At 44.5% G+C, this 21,817-nt stretch overlaps 1 protein-coding gene across 5 annotated transcripts in view; it reads left to right on the forward strand.

Annotated features, from left to right (window-relative positions):
* GFOD2 (Gfo/Idh/MocA-like oxidoreductase domain containing 2) overlaps positions 1–21,730 on the forward strand; it is a 37,639-nt gene extending 15,909 nt beyond the window's left edge. For 4 of the 5 annotated variants that reach the window (XM_026011516.2, XM_072731673.1, XM_072731672.1 and 1 more), the window contains exons 2-3: positions 11,706–12,051; positions 20,185–21,730. In XM_026011516.2, coding sequence (XP_025867301.1) covers positions 11,793–12,051; positions 20,185–21,083 — 1,158 coding nt within the window. In that variant the 5' untranslated portion in view covers positions 11,706–11,792 and the 3' untranslated portion in view covers positions 21,084–21,730. Of the gene's footprint in view, positions 1–2,632; positions 2,810–11,705; positions 12,052–20,184 lie in introns of all 5 variants that reach the window. The other variant, XM_026011517.2, reaches the window with a different exon arrangement.
* Positions 21,731–21,817: the final 87 nt, after the last annotated feature.

Raw genomic sequence — 21,817 nt, forward strand, 5'->3', positions numbered from 1 at the left:
CACAATAGCTAAAATGTGGAAGCAACCCAAGTATTGATGGACAGATGAATGGATAAGTAAAATGTGTATATGTACAATGGAATACTATTCAGCCTTAATAAGGAAGGAAACTTAGATACATGCTACATCACGCATGAACCTTAAGGACCTGATACTAAAGAAAATAAACCAATCACAAAAGTACAAGTATTATAGGATTCTACTTATTTGAGGTAGTCCACCTAGAGAGTCAACTCAGAAACAGAAAGTAAAATGGTGGTTGCTGAGTGTTGGGGGGGGTAGGGTGATGTTGGGGTTAGGGTGGTGTTGTCTAATGAATCTAATGTTTCTGTGGATGGATGGATGGTAGATGATAGTTGTGTGACAATATGAATGTTATTAATGCCACTGAACTATAAGTTTAAAAATGGTAAATTTTATGTTAATATGCATTTTACCACAATTAAACATTTTGAAAACTTGATGATACAAGTGCAGAATATTTATTGGGACATGAGAACAATCTTACTGTGTGTCAGGATGGCATGGCTGTCTAAATTCTGTAATGAATGTAAGCTGCATAATAGGAGTATAGTAATCAGAGAAAGAAGGCCAAGACAGAGTATGCTCAGGATATGACAGTTAGTTCTGGGGGCTCTCTTTCAGGGTGTTGATGATAAACCAGAGAGTGGGCAAACCAGAGCAGTCTTGGCCCAGTGCTACTCTTCTGATAGAGCATATATGAGGAAGGCCCAAGGGAAGTAGGGGATTTTTGTGTGTAAAGGAGTGTATCAGAAAGCTTTTGCTATATAACCAACAATTAACAAACATCACAACTCAGTAGTTTCAAACAAATATTTCCCATGAGTCACTCTTTTATCCTCCAGGTTTATTAAAATATAATTGACATATGACATAGTGTGAGTTAAAAGTTTACAATGTATTGTTTTGATTTTGTCCTAATTCTTTGGGAGATCTGGGTGGTGGTTCTGATCTGGGTCGGCTCAGAACTAGATGGCCAGAGGTAGTCTCACTCATAACTGGCAGATGGCTTTGTATCAGATGGGGCAGGATGAGGATGACTTTGGTCACATGTCTCTTGTGATCCAACAGGGTGACCTAGGCTTGTTCACATGGCAATGGCCCAGGAGAACCCAAGAGCAGTGAGAGAGCAAGCCTTCATGCACAAGTAGTTTTCAAACGTCTTATGTCATTTTGCTAATGTGCCATTGGCCAGGGCAAGTGACATGATTAAGTCCAAAGTCATTGTGGGAAGTGATTTCACTACCTGATGGCATGAAAACAAAAAAGGGAGTTATTGTGGCCATCTTGCAAATGACCTACCACCACCTAGGAAGTTTAGAGGAAACATGACAGGTTCATTAGAAACATCACAGACAGGATCCCTGGGTGGCTCAGCTGTTTAGCGCTTGCCTTTGGCCCAGGGCGTGATCCTGGAGTCCCAGGATCAAGTCTCAGGATCGAGTCCCACATCGGGCTCCCTGCATGGAGCCTGCTTCTCCCTCTGCCTGTGTTTCTGCCTCTCTCTGTCTCTCTCTGTGTCTCTCATGAATAAATATATAAGATCTTAAAAAAAAAAAAAAAGTCCTCATCATCATCACCACAGATAGTTCCCCAGTGTAGAACACTGAGGACTTCAGGTCCATCCACAGAAGAATTTTCTGACTGAAATGGCCCCGGAACAGAAGCAAGCCACCAATAAAGGGAAGGTCCTGTCATTGGATGTGTTGGGAGAGGCCCCATGACCTCTTGTCTTTCTGACCAACTTGGATCTGTTACATCATCTCTTCCAGGAAGCTTTTCCTGCTTGCACACCAGCAGTGGCCCCTGTTAATGATGACTGTTCTCTATGCCACACACAGATTTCTTTGCTCTACCTGTCATACTGAATAACAAATGTGTTTACATGCCTGTCTAGTCCATGAAATGGAGTTCCTTGAGAGTGATTCACCATCCCAGTGCCAGTGTGTGCAGGAATTTCTGTTCCATCCTCAAGTTGCCTCCTGGTGGTCATTTGACTATGTCAGCTCCACCCATAGAATCTGCATTTCAGGCAGAAAGAAGGGAGAAAGAGGGGAAAAGGTGCCTGTCAATGAAGATTACCTCCTTTTGTTTTTTTTTCCATGGATTGGAACACTTCATGTTCTTTTTTTTTTTTTTTCTAAGATTTATTTATGTATTTGTTCATAAAAGACAGGCAGAGGGATCCCTGGGTGGCGCAGCGGTTTGGCGCCTGCCTTTGGCCCAGGGCACGATCCTGGAGACCCGGGATCGAATCCCACATCGGGCTCCCGGTGCATAGAGCCTGCTTCTCCCTCTGCCTGTGTCTCTGCCTCTCTCTCTCTCTGTGACTATCATAAAATAAAAAAAAAAAAAGAGAGAGACCTAGGCAGGAGAAGCAGGCTCCCCACAAGGAGCCCGATATGGGACTCGATCATGGATCCCAGGATCATGCCCTGAGCCGAAGGCAGACGCTCAACCACTGACCCACCCAGGTACCCCAGAGTACCTCCTTTATTTTTTTTTTATTTTAGTTTTTTGAGTACTTCCTTTAAAGAACATTCCTAGAAGCTCTACCAAACTGTACCTTCTTAATATATTTATCTTTTTAAGATATATCTTTTTTTTGCAGGAGAGGCTGAGAAATACAGGTTTTAGTTCTGGGTGTTGCATCTGATAGGGAAGGATTCACAGGCGCCTTCTGCCCAGGGTCTGACTTCTACTCAAGCTGCCTGAGGAATAAACGATCTCTCTGACATTATGCACTAACATCAGAATTCCCAGAATCTGTGACTCCTTACACACACAGGTAGGGTGTTCTTTTTATCAATCCTGGCTACCTTCATGACTATATTCTGTCACTTGGAGCTCCTAGCTTCATTGCCCATGGGATAGGGCAGGGATCAGCAAATCTTTTCAGTAAAGAGCTAGATGGTAAGTATTTTTTATTTTGTGGGCCATATCGTCTCTGTGTCACCTACTCTGCTGTTGTATTTATTACAAAAGTAGCCATAGATAAAGGAATGGATGTGACTGTGTTCTACAACTTAGAAAAATGGGGGTCAGACTGGATTTGTCCCCCTTCCCCTCCAATGGTGGGGAATAGGTCTCTTATGGTTTTGAAGAAGCTGTGGCTCCCTGAACTAGGCATACAGAAGAGAAGATAAGATAATATTCCACCATTCTGGAAAGAGCAGAATCCACAAATCCCAGCTTCTTTTTTTTTTTAATATTTATTTATTTACTTATGATAGACATAGAGAGAGAGAGGGAGAGGCAGAGACACAGGAGGAGGGAGAAGCAGGCTCCATGCCAGGAGCCCGACGTGGGACTCCATCCCGGGACTCCAGGATCGTGCCCTGGGCCAAAGGCAGGCGCCAAACCGCTGAGCCACCCAGGGATCCCCCAAATCCCAGCTTCTGCACAAGTCTCAAAAGCCTGGTCTTTTGGGTTCCCTTTTTCTCTTAATGACACTACAACTTGTCATTTTATGCTTAGAACTTCAGTATCATTGTTAGGGGGTCACATTTATTGAAATATAACTTACATATCAATAAATTTACTCTTGGTGTACAGTTTTGTGGGTTTTGACAAATGCACACAGTCATGTAACTAACACCATAGTCAAGATATGGAACAGTTGCTTTACCACCCACCCACCAAAATTCCCTGTAGTCCATTGCAGTTGATCAATACACCCAGTCCATCCCTTGGCAATCAATATTTTCTGTCCCTGTTGTTTTCCTCTTCCATTATGTCACATAAATGGAATTGCACAGTATGGAGCTTTTTTTTTTTCTTTTAGATTTTATTTATTCATGAAAGACACCAAGAGAGGCAGAGAGAGGAGCAGGCTCCCTGCAGGGAGCCCGATTTGGGACTAGATCCCGGGACTCCAGGATCATGTCCTAGGCCGAAGGCAGGTGCTCAACCACTGAGCCACCCAGGCGTCCCAGTATGGAGCCTTTTGAGTCTGGCACCTTTAGCATAAGGCACTTGAGATTCATTTTGTCAGTTGAATGCATCAGTAGTTTTCTCTTTTGCATTACTGAGGGATATTCCATTGCATTGATCATCTGTTTCTCCATTCACCACCAGTTGAAGGACATTGGTGTTGGTTCCAAGTTTTGGCAGTTATAAATAAAACCAATATTAGACATTATAAAATAGACATTCACATACAGGTTTTTGTGTGAACAGTAGTTTTTTTTTTTGTTTTTTTAACACTGATTGGAGGATTTATTGAGCTCCCGGGGCACGCTGGAGGAAGCCTAGAGCCTCCCTTGGTCTGCCCATGAACAGTAGTTTTAATTTCTCTTTTTTGTTGTTTAGTTTTTGTTTTGTTAGTTCTCGTTTCTCTTGGTAAATACCAAAAAGTGGGGCTGTAAGGTTATATGGTAAGTGTATATTTAACTTTATAAAATAACAAACTCTTTTCCAAAGTGGCTGTACTATTTTTCATTTTCACCTACAGTGAACAATTACATTATAGCCTTGGCCAGTATTTGATACCAGGTTTTCTGAATTTTGGACATTTTAATAGGTGTGTAGTTATAGTAAGAAAGTTTTAATTTGCATTTATAATTAATGTGGCCTAATAAGTAATGACTTTTTTTAAAATTTTTTTTTTTAATTTATTTATGATAGTCACAGAGAGAGAGAGAGAGGCAGAGACACAGGCAGAGGGAGAAGCAGGCTCCATGAACTGGGAGCCCGACGTGGGATTCAATCCCGGGTCTCCAGGATCGCGCCCTGGGCCAAAGGCAGGCGCCAAACCGCTGCGCCACCCAGGGATCCCCAGTAATGACTATTAATATGGTGGATTATAGTAATTGATTTTAGAATGTTGAGTGAGCCTTACATTCCTGGGATTAAATTTTCTTAGCCATGATGTGCTGTCCTTTTAACACATTGTTGGATTCAGCTTGCTAAAAAAAATTTTTTTAAGATTTTTTTTTAATTCATTAGAGAGAAGGGAGCACAAGCAGAGGGGAGGACAAAGGGAGAGGGAGAATTAGACTCCCTGCTGAGCTGGGAGCCCAATGTGGGTCTCCATCCCAGGACCCTGGAGATCATGACCTGAGTCAAAGGCAAATGCTTAACCATCTGAGCTACCCAGGCATCCCTTAGCTTGCTAATACTTCGTTGAGAATTTTGTGCCTGTGTTTATGAAGGATTTTGGTCTATAATAATAGTTCAGTGTTGTTTTTGGCTCTTCCCTCTCTCATTATCCCAAATTCTGTCGATAGTTGTCTGCTCCATTTCGTTCTCTCCATCCTTATCTCTTACTTGATATCCTAACTGGTTCTTCATCTAGAGTCTCCTAAAATAAAAACATTTTAATGGTTCTCATTGCTTATTATATTAGGGTCTGAGCAGAAAACAGCTAGCACGCTCATTATTTATGGTGTGAGCAGTAAAGGAAACAAACCTTGGGACGCCTGGGTGGCTCGGTTGGTTGAGTGTCTGCTTTCAGCTCAGAGCATGATCCCAGTCCAGGGATCGAGTCCCGCATCGGGCTCCCTTCGAGGAGCCTACTTCTCCCTCTGCCTATGTCTCTGCCTCTCTGTGTGTGTCTCATGAATAAATAAATAAAAATATATTTTTTTAAAAAGGGAAGCAAATCTCCAAGGGATGATGGAACACCCAGGGACTGGCTATAGCTGGTAGTCCGTGTTACCATCTCAGGCACAATCGGAAAAGGGTGGGGATACCAGAACCATGTGCTGGTAGAGAAAAGGCAGAGAATAAATAAATTCATCCATCCATTTATCTCTCTCTTGCTCTCTGATCCCCTCCTGGTGCTTCCCATTGGCTGAACCCAATGGGAACCTTAGAGCCTTAGAAATTGGCCTTCTGACTCCTTAGAGAGCAGGGCAGAGAGGGGATCAGGTGGGGAAGGTGGGCCACACCAAGCATATAATCATACCCACCTATAAAAGTCCAAAGTCTTTAGACTAGCACTTGGTGCCACTAGCTCTGACTCCTTCACACCTTTCTGACTTGTTGCCCCCAAAATTTGGGCTGGTTTTTTTTTATTTTCATCCTTTTGTCTGCACAGTCTTCCTAATAGGCCCTCAATAAAGGTGTGATGTATGATCAGCATTGGTTTGAGTGGTGGATCTGAGGCAGGCACTTGCCAAGCCAGACAACAGAATGAACTTTTCCTGGCTCATGCTTAGCCAGAAGAGTGAAAGAAGAGTTGTTACACACGTACAAAACCTCTGTTTTTAAAGAGGCTCAGGGAAGCTAAGTAACCTCTCCAGGGTTTCACAACTGATTATGGCAGCTCTGTCATATACAGCCAGCTACAGAACCCTAAAAAACTTACCCAGTCTCTCTGAGCTGGTGTATCTTCATCTGCAGAATGGGATTGTGTGGACTTACATATACTTATGTTGCACTAAACATTGTTTAGCCTATTGCACTTCAGTGCATTTTAGCTCAGATTATTATCTTCATATTCCTACACATTTTTTTTTTTCAAGATTTTACTTACTAGCTAGGGAGAGTACAAGCTGGGAACAGGGACAGAAGAGGGAGAAGAATCTCTGCTGAGTAGGGAACCTGATGCAGGGCTCAGTCCCAGGACCCTGGGATCATGACCTAAGGCAAAGGCAGACACTTAACTGACTGAGCCACCCAGGTGCCCCTCCTACACTGCTTCTGAAGAGGAGACCTCTAAGTCAGAGAAATCTTTTCTAAAAGGCTGTATGCGGGCAGCCCGGGTGGCTCAGCAGTTTAGTGCCACCTTCAGCCCGGGGTGTGATCCTGGAGACCGGGGATCGAGTCCCGCATCGGGCTCCCTGCATGGAACCTGCTTCTCCCTCTGCCTGTGCTTGTGTCTCTGCTTCTCTCTGTGTCTCTCATGGATAAATCAATGAAATCTTTAAAATAAATAAATAAATAAAAGGCTGTATGCAGTGACTTACTATGGGCTAGGCCCTGTTATAAATGCCTTACAGATACTAACTCATTTAATCCTTAACTCTTCTGTGAGGTAGATACAACTATCCCCATTTTATAGATGAGGAAACAGAAGCACAGAATGATTAAAAAACTTACCTGAGGTTACCTAGCTGGTAAGTGGTAGAACCAGGACTTGAGCTAGGCGAAGTGGCTGCAGACTCTATGCCTCTAACCTCTGCTATCTTCCCCATAGCTTTAAAAGTGTATATAGCGGGATCCCTGGGTGGCGCAGCGGTTTGGCGCCTGCCTTTGGCCCGGGGCGCGATCCTGGAGACCCGGGATCGAATCCCACGTCGAGCTCCCGGTGCATGGAGCCTGCTTCTCCCTCTGCCTGTGTCTCTGCCTCTCTCTCTCTCTCACTGTGTGCCTATCATAAAAAAAAAAAAAAAAAAAGTGTATATAGCCAATCCTGTCAGGGCAATTTCCACCCTTTATTCCTGACCAGTTTCTGGCGTTTGGAGTGCATGTGAACTAGGCAGGACTGACTTTGTGGAGATCTTTGGAGGATGTGAAAGATGTATATATATATATATCTTTCAGGGAGTAAGGAAATTTGGGGGGTTAGAAAGGGTAGTCACTGAAATAAGGGAAACCAGCTCTGCCTGCTTGAACAGGAAAAACCTAGTGATCAAGCCTGCCTAGCTTCATGCCATCTGGCTTCCTCAGAGCCCAGCTGATGCCCCTTTATGAGTGTTGTTGAAGCTGCCCTTTAAGTCACTGTTAGTAAAACAGATTATTGAAATGTCTTCTAATCCATTCTGTTGTTTTAAGCCACCAATGCAAACATATACCCAAATATAACTAGAGCATGAAGAAATGAGGTGAGAGAGAGGAAGAAGAGTGCCCTGAGCATGAATTTAGAACATGGACATCTTTGCTTATTATAGTTGCTGTGTGTCACTCTGGCCCTTATAGCTTTTGGTAATTAATAATCCACAAAACTTATGCAGAAGCTTACTTGTCTAGTGCTACGAATTTGAGACTCTCAAGCTCCTGGAATATCAATGATTTGTAAGTAGCCAAAACAAAAACAAAACTGCAAATGCAGAAGGTGACCAAAATAGCTGAAGTGGAGAAGTCCAGGACCTGATAATTATAGAAGATACTATGCGACTGACCTCTTTCTAACTAGAAAGGAAGTCAGTAAAGGCAGAATTATCAGCAAAGAGGAAAAAGAGATAGCTGAGAGTCCACAGACATTATTCATTATTATTAGAAAGAATGATGATTAAGATAAAACCTAATGGTGGATTGTAGGGGGCAAGCCAAGATCCAATGTTCCAGAAAATAGAGATAGGAGGGCAGAAAGCTGACAAGGGTCTCGAGTTAGAGGCAGCTCAAGTCATGCTTATTTCAGTGGTTCACAAAGGCACAGGTATCCTTCAGATAGTGCCAAGCAGCACAGGATGTACTGGTCTATACCGGCAAACCAACCAGTAAGAAAGACACGTAGGTTATATACTACATACAGAGTATCTATACTAGAAACAAAAGAGATGCTTGATCTGAAAATGAAATTAAGAAAACAATTTCAGGGGCACCCAGGTGGCTCAGTCGGTTGAGCATCCAATTCTTGATTTCAGCTTAGGTCATGATCTCAGAGTTGTGGGATTAAGCCCTGGGTTGGCCTCCCTGCTCACTGGGGAGTCTGCTGCTCTCTGCCTCTCTACCTTTCCCTCTGCCCCTCCTCCTGTATGAAACACTCTCTCTCTCTTTCTAAAATAAATGAATAAATCTTTTTAAGAAAAAAAAAAAGAACAATTCCATTTACAATAGTATCAAACAAATACTTAGAAATAAATTTAACAGGGACTCCTGGGTGGCTCAGTGGTTGAGCATCTGCCTTTGGTTCAGGTCGTGATCCCAGGGTCCTGGGATCAAGTCTTGCATTGGGCTCTCCGCAGGTACCCTGCTTTTCCCTCTGCCGGCCTCTCTCATGAATAAATAAAATCTTTTTTTTTTTATTTTTTAAAAAAAGGAGAATAATTAGAAAACTAAGGGACTATGAAGTATTTATAAAATTATTACTTAAAATGGTACAGACCCAGCGGGAAACAATATGGTGGTTCTTCAAAAAACCAAAAATCTACCATAGGATCTAGCAATTTTACTTCCAGATATGAACCTAAAAGAATTGAAAGCAGTATTTTTTTTTTAAGCTTGTATTTATCTATTCATGAGAGACACAGAGAGAGACAGTGACACAAACAGAGGGAGAAGCAGGCTCTACGCAAGGAGCCCAGTGTGGGACTTGATCCTGGAACTCCGGGATCACACCCATAGCCAAAGGCAGACTCTCAACCGGTGAGCCACCAGGCATCCTGAAAGCAGAGTCTTAAAAGAGGGGTGGGGTGGCAGGGTCTCGAAGAGATATTTGAATACCCATATTCATAGTATTATTTACAGTAGCTAAAACATGGAAGCAACCTGAGTGTGTACAGATGAATGTATACACCATATTTTGGTATATGGTATATACATGGAATGGAATATTTTTTTACCTTAAAAGGGGAGGAAATTCTGACACATGTTACCACATAGATGAACCTTGAGGACATTATGCTAGTGAAATAAGCCAATCACAAAAAGACGAATACTGTATGATTCCCCTTCTGCAAGGTACCTGGCATAGTCAGATTCATAGCAACAGCAAGCCTGGCTGGCTCTGTCAGTAGGGCGTGTGTGACTCGTGATCTTGGAGTCATGAGTTCAACCCCAGGTTGAGTGTAGAGATTACTTAAAATCTATGTGTATATATTTTAAAAACAATGAGAAAATAGAATGGTGGTTCCCAGGGGCTGGTGAGGGGTTGACAAGAAAAGTTAGTGTTTAATGGGCAGAGAGTTTTAGTTTTGCAAGATGGAAAGAATTTTGGAGGTAGATGGTGGTAATGGTTGCACAATATGAGTGTACTTCATATCACTGAACCTGTACACATAAAAATGGTTAAGATGGTAAACTTTATGTGTATTTTACCACACACACAAAAATGAATTTAACTTTAAAAAGAAAATGAGGGATCCCTGGGTGGCGCAACGGTTTGGCGCCTGCCTTTGGCCCAGGGCGCGATCCTGGAGACCCGGGATCGAATCCCACATCAGGCTCCCGGTGCATGGAGCCTGCTTCTCCCTCTGCCTGTGTCTCTGCCTCTCTCTCTCTGTCTGTGACTATCATAAATTTAAAAAAAATTAAATAAAATAAAATAAAAAAAAAATAAAAATAAAATGATAGTGAACACAGCCTCATCCCTATAGTCTTATGCAGGGGGTCTGGAATTGCCAACACATAACACATTGAGAGTGAGGACTACTGAATTAGAAGATGGGAAACCAGATACCTTGAGCACACCTTAAATCTTATCCTGGTTTCCAAGACAACTTTTGTTTAGTGTTCTTTATTTTATTTTTTAAGATTGTATTTGTTTATTAGAAAGAGGGAGTACAAGCTGGAGGACGGGGGCAGAAGAAGAGGGAGAAGCAGAATCTTCGCTGAACAGGGAACCTGACCCGGGCCTCAATCCCAGGACCCGGAGATCATGACCTGAGCCAACCAGGCACCCTTTTATTTCATTTAATAACCTTTGTGATCAGAAGTAAAAACTCTACAATTAGATATATTCATTGTAGAAAATTTGGTGAAAGTTTGAAAAACAGGGGATCCCTGGGTGGCTCAGCGGTTTGGCGCCTGCCTTCGGCCCAGGGTGTGATCCTAGAGTCGCGGGATCGAGTCCCATGTTGGGCTTCCGGCATGGAGCCTGCTTCTCCCTGGGCCTGTGTCTCTGCCTCTCTCTCTGTGTGTCTCTCATGAATAAATAAATAAAATCTTTATTTTATTTTATTTTATTTTATTTTATTTTATTTATTTATGATAGTCACAGAGAGAGAGAGAGAGAGGCAGAGACACAGGCAGAGGGAGAAGCAGGCTCCATGCACCGGGAGCCCGATGTGGGATTCGATGCTGGGTCTCCAGGATTGCGCCCTGGGCCAAAGGCAGGCGCCAAACCGCTGCGCCACCCAGGGATCCCAAATAAAATCTTTAAAAAAAAAAAAAAAAGTTTGATAAACAAAAATCATCCATAATCCCATCAACCTGAGTAATTGTTAAGAAATTCAGGTGTATTCTGGTCCTTCTAATGTCATGTGTGGAATATGTTTACAGATAATATTATAGATACTCTTCCATATTTTTCATTCATATATACTTCTTTTGTGCTTTAAAGACGTAAATATCATACTTCGCCTCTTGTTTCGTCTTTCTCCTTTTCGATGAATAGATGGTGATGTCTTGCAGGTCATCAAGGGCATTCTACCCCCTGTGGTTTTCAGTGGCTTTACAGTGCTCTTTATCTTACTCATTACTGTTATTAGACATCTAGATTGTTTCCCAGTTTTTCACTTATCACAGCCTATGCTGGAGTGAATATCTTTATACAGAATATAACATTTTAAACTCGCTGTTATTGTTGTTGTCAGTTCGGTGAGTCACACAAACATTAAGTAACAAAACAGGGATTTGAACTCAGCTTTCCTCGTTTTTCATTCTTCCACCTTCCAGTAGGTGGATATTGCTAATGTCCTTGAGTCTCTGTGAGAAAAGCTTTTGCGGGTTTTCATTTTAGAGCAGTATTTCATTTGTGCTTTGTGGCAGAGAACTTACTGCTTCCAGATAAGTCTAGAAGGGTAGCCTCAGCTGAGTGTGCCATCCACTAACAGCCAATATGATGCTTGCTGTTCCAGGAGCCATGTTTGACCAGTACTGTGGGAAAATCGTATTCATGTTGGAGGCTCTTGTGAGGAGATGAGCTGGTGAACAGAGAAGCCGGCATGAAGATGCTCCCAGGAGTGGGTGTATTTGGGACCGGCAGCTCTGCCCGGGTCTTGGTTCCGCTACTGAGGGCAGAAGGGTTCACCGTGGAGGCCCTGTGGGGAAAGACTGAGGAGGAGGCAAAACAGCTTGCCGAGGAGATGAACATCACCTTCTACACCAGCCGGACCGACGATGTCTTGCTACATCAAGACGTGGACCTCGTGTGCATCAATATCCCCCCTCCACTCACCCGGCAAATATCTGTGAAGGCTTTAGGTATGGACAGTCAGAGCAGGGGCAGGGTGTCTCCCCCTGGGTGGGCCTTGCGTGTCACTGCTCTCCTCTGTGCTGGAGAGGGCACGTGGGGGGCGGGAGGGCGGGGTGTACAGCTATGGGAAGAAACGATCCGGCCTTCCTCACCCCCATAAGTAACTCCCTGAGCAAAAATTAAGCAAACCCTTAAGAGCTGGCCTATCCTAGGGGCTAGAGATCATCAGGTCATGCAATGTGGTGCTCGATTTGGCAGCACATAGACATTTCATGCAATGTAAAGTTGGCCTGTTTGAAGTCAGAGTTCAGAGACTTGGGCAGTAGGAAATTGATTGTGACTGATGTGTTTGTTCTTCCATTTCCGTGGCACGTAGCACCTCAGAGGGAAGACGAGGGTGTGTAGCAAGGCTACCATTTCCCATGTTTTGTCAGTCTTTTGCTACATTGAGTACACACCCTTCCTGCCAAATTTTGCAATCTTGTGTGCCACAAGGCAGGAAGGCTCTCTGACAATGCTGGGCTTCTCTGACAGGGTCCACAGGACTGCCTGCTTGCATCTCTGCCCCCTTGGGAAGCAGTAGACAGGGCTTACTGAGCTGTTCTGCAGTTCTTGTTGGGCTTCTCTGCCCTGTCAAATGGAGGTGACGTTTTCTCTTTTTCTTATATTAATCAGAATCTAATAAGAAAACAAGCCAGTAAATATTCATCTAGCAGTTTGTTTTTTTTAAGATTTATTTATTTATTCATGATGGAGAGAGAGAGTCAGAGACACAGGCAGAGGGAGAAGCAGACTCCATGACAGGATCCCCTATTTGTTGTGTTTTTTTTTTTTTAAGATTTTATTTATTGGGGATCCCTGGGTGGCTCAGCGGTTTGGTGCCTGCCTTTGGCCCAGGGTGCGATCCTGGAGTCCTGGGATCGAGTTCCGCGTCGGGCTCCTGGCATGGAGCCTGCTTCTCCCTCCTCCTGTGTCTCTGCCCTCCCCCCATGTCTATCATAAATAAATCTTTTAAAAAGAAAAAGATTTTATTTATTTATTGAGACACAGAGAGAGAGGCAGAGACACAGGCAGAGGGAGAAGCAGACTCCATGCAGGGAACCCGACGTGGGACTCAATCCCAGGTCTCCAGGATCACACCCGGGCTGCAGGTGGCGCTAAACCGCTGTGCCACCGGGGCTGCCCTATTTGTTTGTTTTTAATGCCTCCTCTGTGCCAGGCACTGTCCTGACGTCACTCTGTACATTATTTAAAGCAATGTTGGACCAGAGCCCTCCCTGCCTTCAGATTTCACAGTTTAATTGAGACTAAAGATCACACACATTACAAAGTAAATGAGAAAAGACTTAGGTAACAATTCAGGTAGCATATAATTAATTGACAGAAGTTGATTTATGTAAGGTGACAGTCACAAAATATTTCTCTGATGCGTTCTGATGCATTCATGCCCAGGAACTGGTATGGCAGGCTTGACCACTCCTCCTGGCCACTACTGTGGTGGTGAGTCCTAGGCTCTGCCTGTCTCCCTTTTTCTGAGGAGAAAAGGATGTCTCACTGACCCAGCGCGTTGGTAAAGATAAATGTTCATTGGAGTGATCAAGAACATGAGTCTGTCTGGTTATTGATTTGGGGGCATGTACATTTTAGCCAAAAATTAGAGATGGTTTGTCTCCTTCAGAGAGCAGTCTCTTAAGAGTGTGTGACGCCGGAGTTATTCACTAGTCACTAGATTCTTAGGAGGGCAGGTAATGGCTTTCAGATTTAGTTTAGAATTGGCCTAAGTTTAACAGAGAGGACTAGTGCAAGGGGATCACGCTACAGTGGTCATTTGATTTTTTGCCATCCCTGTAGCATGAATGCAGGCTGGTGAGGCCAGGTATATCCAGAGTTCTAGAGGCTCTCTGTCTTAGATTTTAGGGTTCCCATAGAAACCATCACCAAACTGTGTATGAAAAAAAAGAGGAAACTCCAGGGTTCTTTGGCCAAAACCCTGCTGTTTTCTGGTTCCTGGTACAGGAAAGCGCTAGACTTGATTTTCATGTAAACAGGAAGGACAGGGATGACCAGAGACTTCTGGGATCTTATGTCCCAGCCCTTTGTGAAACAGGGTCATCTGTCTTCTCTCAGCATCTCTGTTGTCAGGAGGTACAGGGTATGAGTGAGAGTCCTTGGTCTATTGTAGGCACATGATCCCAGGGCCAGATTGGTGGGTTTGGGAGAGCTCATGTCAGCTGGACCTTTCTTCAGGTATTGCTCACTCAAACCCCAAAAGAGTTACTGAGCATATTGTGACCGTGAAATTCACTCTCTGTGTGCTTTCATTTTTTTTTCTTTTTTTTTTAAGATGTATTCATTTATTTGAGACAGAGCACATGGGTAGGGAAAGGAGCAAAGGGAGAAAAAGAATCTCAGACTGAGCCCTACACAGGGCTCAGTCTCATGACCCATGAGAGCATGACCAGAGCTGAAATCAAGAGTCAGATGCTTAACTGACTGCACCACGCAGGCACCCCTCTTTTTTTTTTTTTTTTTTTTTATTTGAGAATTCTCACTTGACTTAAGCACATGTAAAAAAAAAAAAAAAAAAAGGCCATGAGAACTCCTCCAGTTTTCTCAAAGTACTGGGTGTGAGTGTAGGAATTGCTGTAGGCAGAACACCATACTGAATTTTACATCAGGCCCTACTTCTTTTCTTTTCTTTTCTTTTCTTTTCTTTTCTTTTCTTTTCCTTTCCTTTCCTTTCCTTTCCTTTCCTTTCCTTTCTTTTCTTTCTTTTCTCTTCTCTTCTCTTCTCTTCTCTTCTCTTCTCTTCTTTTCTTTTCTTTTCTTTCTTTTTTTAGGTTTTGTTTGTTTATTTATTTATTTATTTATGTACATCTTTACACCCAGTGTGGGGCTCTCAACCCAGAGATCAAGAATGGCACGCTCCACCCACTGACCCAGCCAGGTGCTTAGACATCAGACCCCACATCTTTTTTCTATCCCTTTTAAACTCTCTGAGTTCCTGTTAAATAGGCATCTCAAGGCTCCCTTTGGCCTTTCTAGCATGATTTATGACTGCCTTTAAGTGCTGACCAAGAAAGACATTGGCATCATAACACAGGGGATTTTCTGTTGTTTGAAGCAAAAGAGCAGATTTAAGTTAAATTCATTTTATTTTTTAAGAATTTTTTTTTAAGGGGGTGCCCAGGTAGTTCAGTGGTTTAGCGCCACCTTCAGCCCAGGGCCTGATCCTGGAGACCCGGGATTGAGTCCCACATCAGGCTCCCTGCATGGAGCCTGCTTCTCCCTCTGCCTGTTCTGTCTGTCTGTCTGTCTGTCTCTCTCTCTCTCTCTCTGTGTGTCTCATGAATAAATAGATAAAATCTTTATTTTAAAAAAATAAGGTTTTGTTTTTTTTTTTGTCTCCCTGTTATTGGGTCTGTGTCTCTTGTTTTTCATTAAGGATATAGGCTATGGGATCCCTGGGTGGCGCAGCGGTTTGGCGCCTGCCTTTGGCCCAGGGCGCGATCCTGGAGACCCGGGATCGAATCCCACATCGGGCTCCCGGTGCATGGAGCCTGCTTCTCCCTCTGCCTGTGTCTCTGCCTCTCTCTCTCTCTCTCTGTGACTATCATAAAAAAAAAAAAAAAAAAAAAAAGGATATAGGCTAGATGCTTCGTTTTGTCAGGGAGTAGTACACCTAGGTGACTCAGTTGGTTGTGTGTCCAACTCTTGGTTTCGGCTCAGGTCATGATCTGGTGGTCTTGAGATCAAGCCCTGCATCAGGCTCTGCACATAGCAGGGAATCTGCCCCAGATTCTCTGTCTCCCTCTGCCTTCTGCGCTCTCTCCCACCCCCCACCCTTGACCCCGCACATGTGCATGCTTTTTCTCTCAAATAAATAAATCTTAAAACAAATTATTTTTTAAATTTTTTATTTTTTAAAAAAGATTTTATTTTTATGTTGAGACGGAGAGAGCACAGAGGGAGAGGGAGAAGTAGACTCCGCGCTGAGCAGAGAGCCAGACATGGGGCTCTATGCCAGGACCCTGAGATCGTGACCCAAGCTGAAGGCAGATGCTTAACCGACTGAGCCACCCAGGTGCATTTGTGTTTGAAGAAGACTTCTGGGTTGTCCTGACACACAATAGGGAACCACTGGTCTAATCCAACATCTTCCTTTTCAGTTAAAGAAGCCGAGGCCCAGGAACATTAAGGTTGCATCTCACTAAGTCTCAGTGCTGTAGGAAAAATTATATTTTCCTTGGCTTGTTACATCTTTAGATGTTACTTCACTTGTGAGGCCATAAAGATTGTTTCTTGCCTTCACTCTTATTGGTGATTTCCTAAAATAAATGATTGAACTTCGCCTCCAGGGGTGACCATTTCATTTCACAGCTCTTTCTGTGGCATCTTATTTTCTACCTTTGTTTGACTTTTTTTTTTTTTTTTTCCATCTTCTTTTGCTCCAATGTCATCCTTAAAGCTTGCCTATGGGTTCCTTACAGGAGAGAGAGGGACCCTAACAAGTTTTATTTCTCAGTTTAGAAGTGGTTCAGAAAAGATGTGTTTTAGTGTGCAAAACATCCCCACATTTTTGCTACAGTTAAAAGTTTTCTTAAATCTGTCACTAACAGGTAGGTTTCTGTGCCCAGTTCTTGGCAGTTCCTGTGCTTCATTAGAAAAACACTGAATTTCCCAACTCTTTCCTAAGGGCTTATAAGATAACAAGAGGTTATTCCTCAAAAAAAAAAAATCTAACCCAAATAATTTAATCTCTGGAACACTGGTCCCTGGGGATTTCTCTGACCCTAAGGTCAGGTTCCTGGTATATGTTCTCATTTTACTGTTTATGTCATCTTTATTGCATTTACCACAAGTGCAGTTCTACATGTATTTATATGATAATTTGATTAATGGCTATCTCTCCCACTAAACTATAAGTTCTCTGAAAGTAAAGACCAAAGCCAATGTTGTATTCCCAGTGCTTAGCACAGGGCCTGGCACACAAATTCTACTCATGCAAGCCCAGTCTGGTGGTATGACCTAGGTGCTAACAGTAGGACCAGTAACAGAGAGAGTAGGCAAGAATGATTCAGTCATGGGACGCCTGGGTGGCTCAGCAGTTGAACATCTGTGTTTGTCTCAGGACAGGATTCGGAGGTCCTGGGATCGAGTCCTGCATCAGGCTTCCTGCATGGAGCCTGCTTCTCCCTCTGCCTGTGTCTCTGCCTCTCTCTCTCTCTCTGTGTCTCTCATGAATAAATAAATAAATCTTAAAAAAAAAAAATGATTCAGTCTTGTGGCTTTCAGACTTACTTTTCTAATAGCAGAACCTTTTTTATACCTCCTCCCCAAAGAAAGTAGACTTCCTGGATTTTGTAAAACATAAAAGTGGTACTCTTCCCAAGCTCCTCCACCTGCTTCTTGAAATCTCTTTTCTCTAATCCCATGCCTTGGATGGGCTAACGGGGGTGCCATAGTCTTAGAGCTCTGAACCTGCGGTCTGTTAATAGGGAACAAAGAGGTCTCCTGGGGCACCTTCTCTGGGCCTCTGGTGCTCAAAGTCACTTTACTCCTGGGAAGTCTGGGGAATAGGAGTTTAAGAAAGGGTTGCAGCTTGGGGAATCCCTGGGTGGCTCAGCAGTTTGGCACCTGCCTTCCGCCCAGGGCGTGATCCTGGAGACCCTGGATCAAGTCCCACATCAGGCTCCCTGCATGGAGCCTGCTTCTCCCTCTGCCTATGTCTCTGCCTGCCTCTCTCTCTCTCTCTCTCTCTGTGTGTGTGTCTCTCATGAATAAATAAAATCTTTAAGAAAGAGAGAGAGAGAGAGAGAAAGAAGAAAGAAAGGGTTGCAGCTTGAAATTTGTTGACACTCCAAAAAATCTGAGCTGATAAGCACTTAGCATCCATGCTTTTTTCCCCACTCCTAAAACAAAAAGCAGTTCCAGGCTTCTCTAATCTCTCCTTTGGCTTCCTGGCAGGAGTGCTAGATAACTTAAATAAATATGTCTTTCAGGGCAACCCAGGTTTTCTCAAGTTAGAGATCATGTGCAGTTGGCCTGTGGGAGCCTATTTAACTCAAGATGGCCTTTAGCTCCTAAACAGATAATGCCACTGGGGCCTAAGTTCAAAAGCATTTCTATTCTTTGGGCTCAAGAAGGGAGGTCTTTCCCCCTTCCCTGACGTCTCTTGGCATGAAACAGAGATTCCTTATCCTGGTTTTATCATCACCAAATTCCCAGCAGCCACAGAGGTTCTTCCTCACCCCCCCCCCCCCCCCACCTCCTCTCAGCCCCATGCTGCGGTGTCCACCACAATCCCTGCAATGAATCGTTCACAGCAGGTAGTTTCTGGGTTGGCCAGAGCTGCAGCCCTCAGATGGAGTGTTTGTATTTGAGAATCTAATTTCCTCTATTCGTCTGGTCAGCAATTAATGTTCTGCAGCCAAGTGGCAAAATTGTCACCCAGTATTGTGATTCTCCAGTCCCTAATCCTAAAATCCCACATGTGTAAGGAAGCATTGGAGACTGTCCAAGAGCAGATCATGATAACAATCAGGGGCTACTCCTTGCAGGGCCCCCTCCTGCCAGACCTGAGTACAAGACATCTCCCTTTGTTTTACACCTCCACCCTACATCTGTAGCGGTATAACATAGGACTTCAATTTGAACCACCCCAAGTTCACAGGAGTATCTTAAGTGTTGGTGTCTTGTGACTACTCATACCCTCATGAACTTTCATCTTAAAACATGGAGTATCGATCCTTTCTGCTTCCTAATATGGAAGCTGCTCAGTCTTCTAGTTCTCTATTTTCATGGCTTTTTCTAGCCTTGTTTTGCTCTCTCAGTACATCCCAGCTAAGTATACTCAGAACAGTCATGAGGGCAAAAGGGATATTTTATTCCCTATCCCCTCCTACTAGAGCTAAACGTTTTCTAACCTTTTGACTACACTAACTTGTTGGACCAGAGAGTAATCTTTAGGAAATCTTATAGCCCTTTCTGCAGTTACAACTGAGAGTACAAAGCCCATCCCCTAGAATACAGAATAGATACTTTTGCTGGTGATCTAATAAATGTAAGAAAGTACATAGGCCTGTTTGTCTCTCCAGCCCACATATATCAAGCAGTCTTCTCTGGAGAAACAGAACTAATGAAGGTATCTAGAGAGAGGGAGAAGCTTATTTTAAGGAATCAGCTCGTGTGATTATAGAAGCTGACAAATCTGAAGTCTGTAGGGCAAGACAACAGGATGGAAATTCCAGCAAGAGTTGATGTTGTAGGGATGCCTGGGTGGCTCAGTGGTTGAGCACCTGCCTTCTCAGGGTGTAATCCCTGGGGTCCTGGGATTGAGTCCCACATGGGGCTTCCCGCAGGGAGCCTGCTTCTCCCTCTGCCTGTGTTTCTGCCTCTCTCTGTGTCTCTCATGAATAAATAAATCTTAAAAAAAAAAAAAAAAAGTTGATATTGCAGACTTGCATCTGGAAGCAGAATTCCTTCCTCTCCACAGAACCTCAGTCTTTTTTCCTAAGGCCTTTAACCGATTAGGATGGGGCCCACCCAGATTATGGAAGGTGACCTGACATACTCCAAATCTTTTTTTTTTTTTTTTAAAGATGTTATTTATTTATTCATTCAAGACACAGAGACACTGGCAGAGGGAGAAGCAGGCTTCTTGCAGGGAGCCCGATGTGGGACTCAATCCTAGGACCAGGAGATGCCCTGAGCCAAAGGCAGACACTCAACCACAGAGCCACTCAAGCTTCCCAAAATCTACTTGTTTAAATGCTAATCACACCTGAAAAATACCTTTCCAGCAGTGTCCAGACATATTTGATGGACACCACAGCCTAGCCAGCTTAGCACATAAAATTACCTATCATACCTCCTCTGTTTACTTCCCATTCCTAGTTTGCGCCTTCTGCTTCTACTCCTTTCATTTTTCCTTAAGAATTTACTCGTCTTTCTCCAACCTATAATTTGTTCTCCAGTCCCAGTCACGGGGCACCATCTTTATCCAAACCATTGCCTTTGCTCTTATCCGAGGCCACCATCTGATAATAGGCTTTTGAGAGTTCATCTACCCTCAAGGAAAGATTCTCCCCCCGTGTGAATCTCTTAGAACTTTGAGATCTTCCGGTGTGTTTTGTTCTCAGGTATCGGGAAGAATGTGGTTTGTGAGAAGGCAGCAACCTCAGTAGATGCCTTCCGGATGGTGACAGCCTCCCGCTACTATCCACAGCTGATGAGCCTGGTGGGGAACGTGCTGCGCTTCCTGCCTGCCTTCGTGCGCATGAAGCAGCTGATCGCGGAGCACTACGTGGGCGCAGTGATGATCTGTGACGCCCGCATCTACTCAGGCAGCCTGCTCAGCCCCAACTACGGCTGGATCTGTGACGAACTGATGGGCGGCGGGGGTCTACATACCATGGGCACCTACATTGTGGACCTGCTGACCCACCTGACCGGCCGGAGAGCAGAGAAGGTGCATGGGCTCCTCAAGACCTTTGTGAGGCAGAATGCGGCCATCCGTGGCATTCGGCACGTCACCAGTGATGACTTCTGCTTCTTCCAGATGCTCATGGGTGGGGGTGTATGCAGCACAGTAACCCTTAACTTCAACATGCCAGGAGCCTTTGTGCACGAGGTCATGGTAGTGGGCTCCGCAGGACGTCTTGTTGCCCGAGGAGCTGACCTCTACGGGCAGAAGAACTCTGCCACACAAGAGGAGCTGCTTCTGAGGGACTCGTTGGCTGTGGGTGCGGGGCTGCCCGAGCAGGGGCCCCAGGATGTCCCACTGCTCTACCTGAAGGGCATGGTCTACATGGTGCAGGCCCTGCGCCAGTCCTTCCAGGGGCAGGGGGACCGCCGCACGTGGGACCACACCCCTGTCTCCATGGCCGCCTCCTTCGAGGATGGGCTGTACATGCAGAGTGTGGTGGACGCCATCAAACGGTCGAGCAGATCCGGGGAGTGGGAGGCTGTGGAGGTGCTGACGGAAGAACCCGACACCAACCAGAACCTGTGTGAGGCACTCCAACGGAATAATCTGTGAGCCTGCACGTGGGCTCCCTGTCATGGGGCAGAGGGGCCGGGGAGGGACCTGAAGCCGAGACGGGAGGGCTTGGCCACAGCACAGACCATGTCTTTCATTTCACCAGTCACCTGGGCAGGGTCCAGGTCAAGCCCCCTCCAATGCTCAGTTACTCCTCAGACTTGCAGGGTGGTGATGGAGCTGAGGGCCACACAGCATACCCCGGGTGGAACAGTCCCCCGGTTTCTGCATAGTTGTGCTGGTGAGCAGAGCCAGCAAGGGTTTAACCTGGAGGCTGCTTTAGCCTATTTATGGTCCTAACTAGGTGAGGAAGCGAAGCAAGGACCCAGCTTGGCTGATTCCTCGGGCCTGAGGAGAAATGACAAGAAGCCTTGCTCTCCTGCCCTTCCTGGGGTAGGGCATCTCAGGAATGGTGAGGGCATCGAGTCATCCCTCAGGGATCTGCACCTGCCCTCCTCCCCATATGACCAGGCCCTTCCAGCCCTTAGGCTGCCCCTTCCCTGGCAGAGAGGAGGAATTCTTCATTAGGTAACCTCTCAGGGGCTGTTGACCTAGGGCAAAAGGCCCATTATTTGGCAGTGAGGAGATAGGGAGAGTTCTGGAATATCTGATAAATGTTAATAAATAAATCAGAAAGTCTGACACTATGTTATGTGGTTGTTTGTTTGGTAAATTGGATTTCTTTATCAATGAAAGGCTTGTTTATTGTTGTAGATTGTTCATATTTTTCTCTT

Source organism: Vulpes vulpes, chromosome 12 (genome assembly GCF_048418805.1).
Source record: "Vulpes vulpes isolate BD-2025 chromosome 12, VulVul3, whole genome shotgun sequence".
Classification (NCBI taxonomy): Eukaryota; Metazoa; Chordata; class Mammalia; order Carnivora; family Canidae; genus Vulpes; species Vulpes vulpes.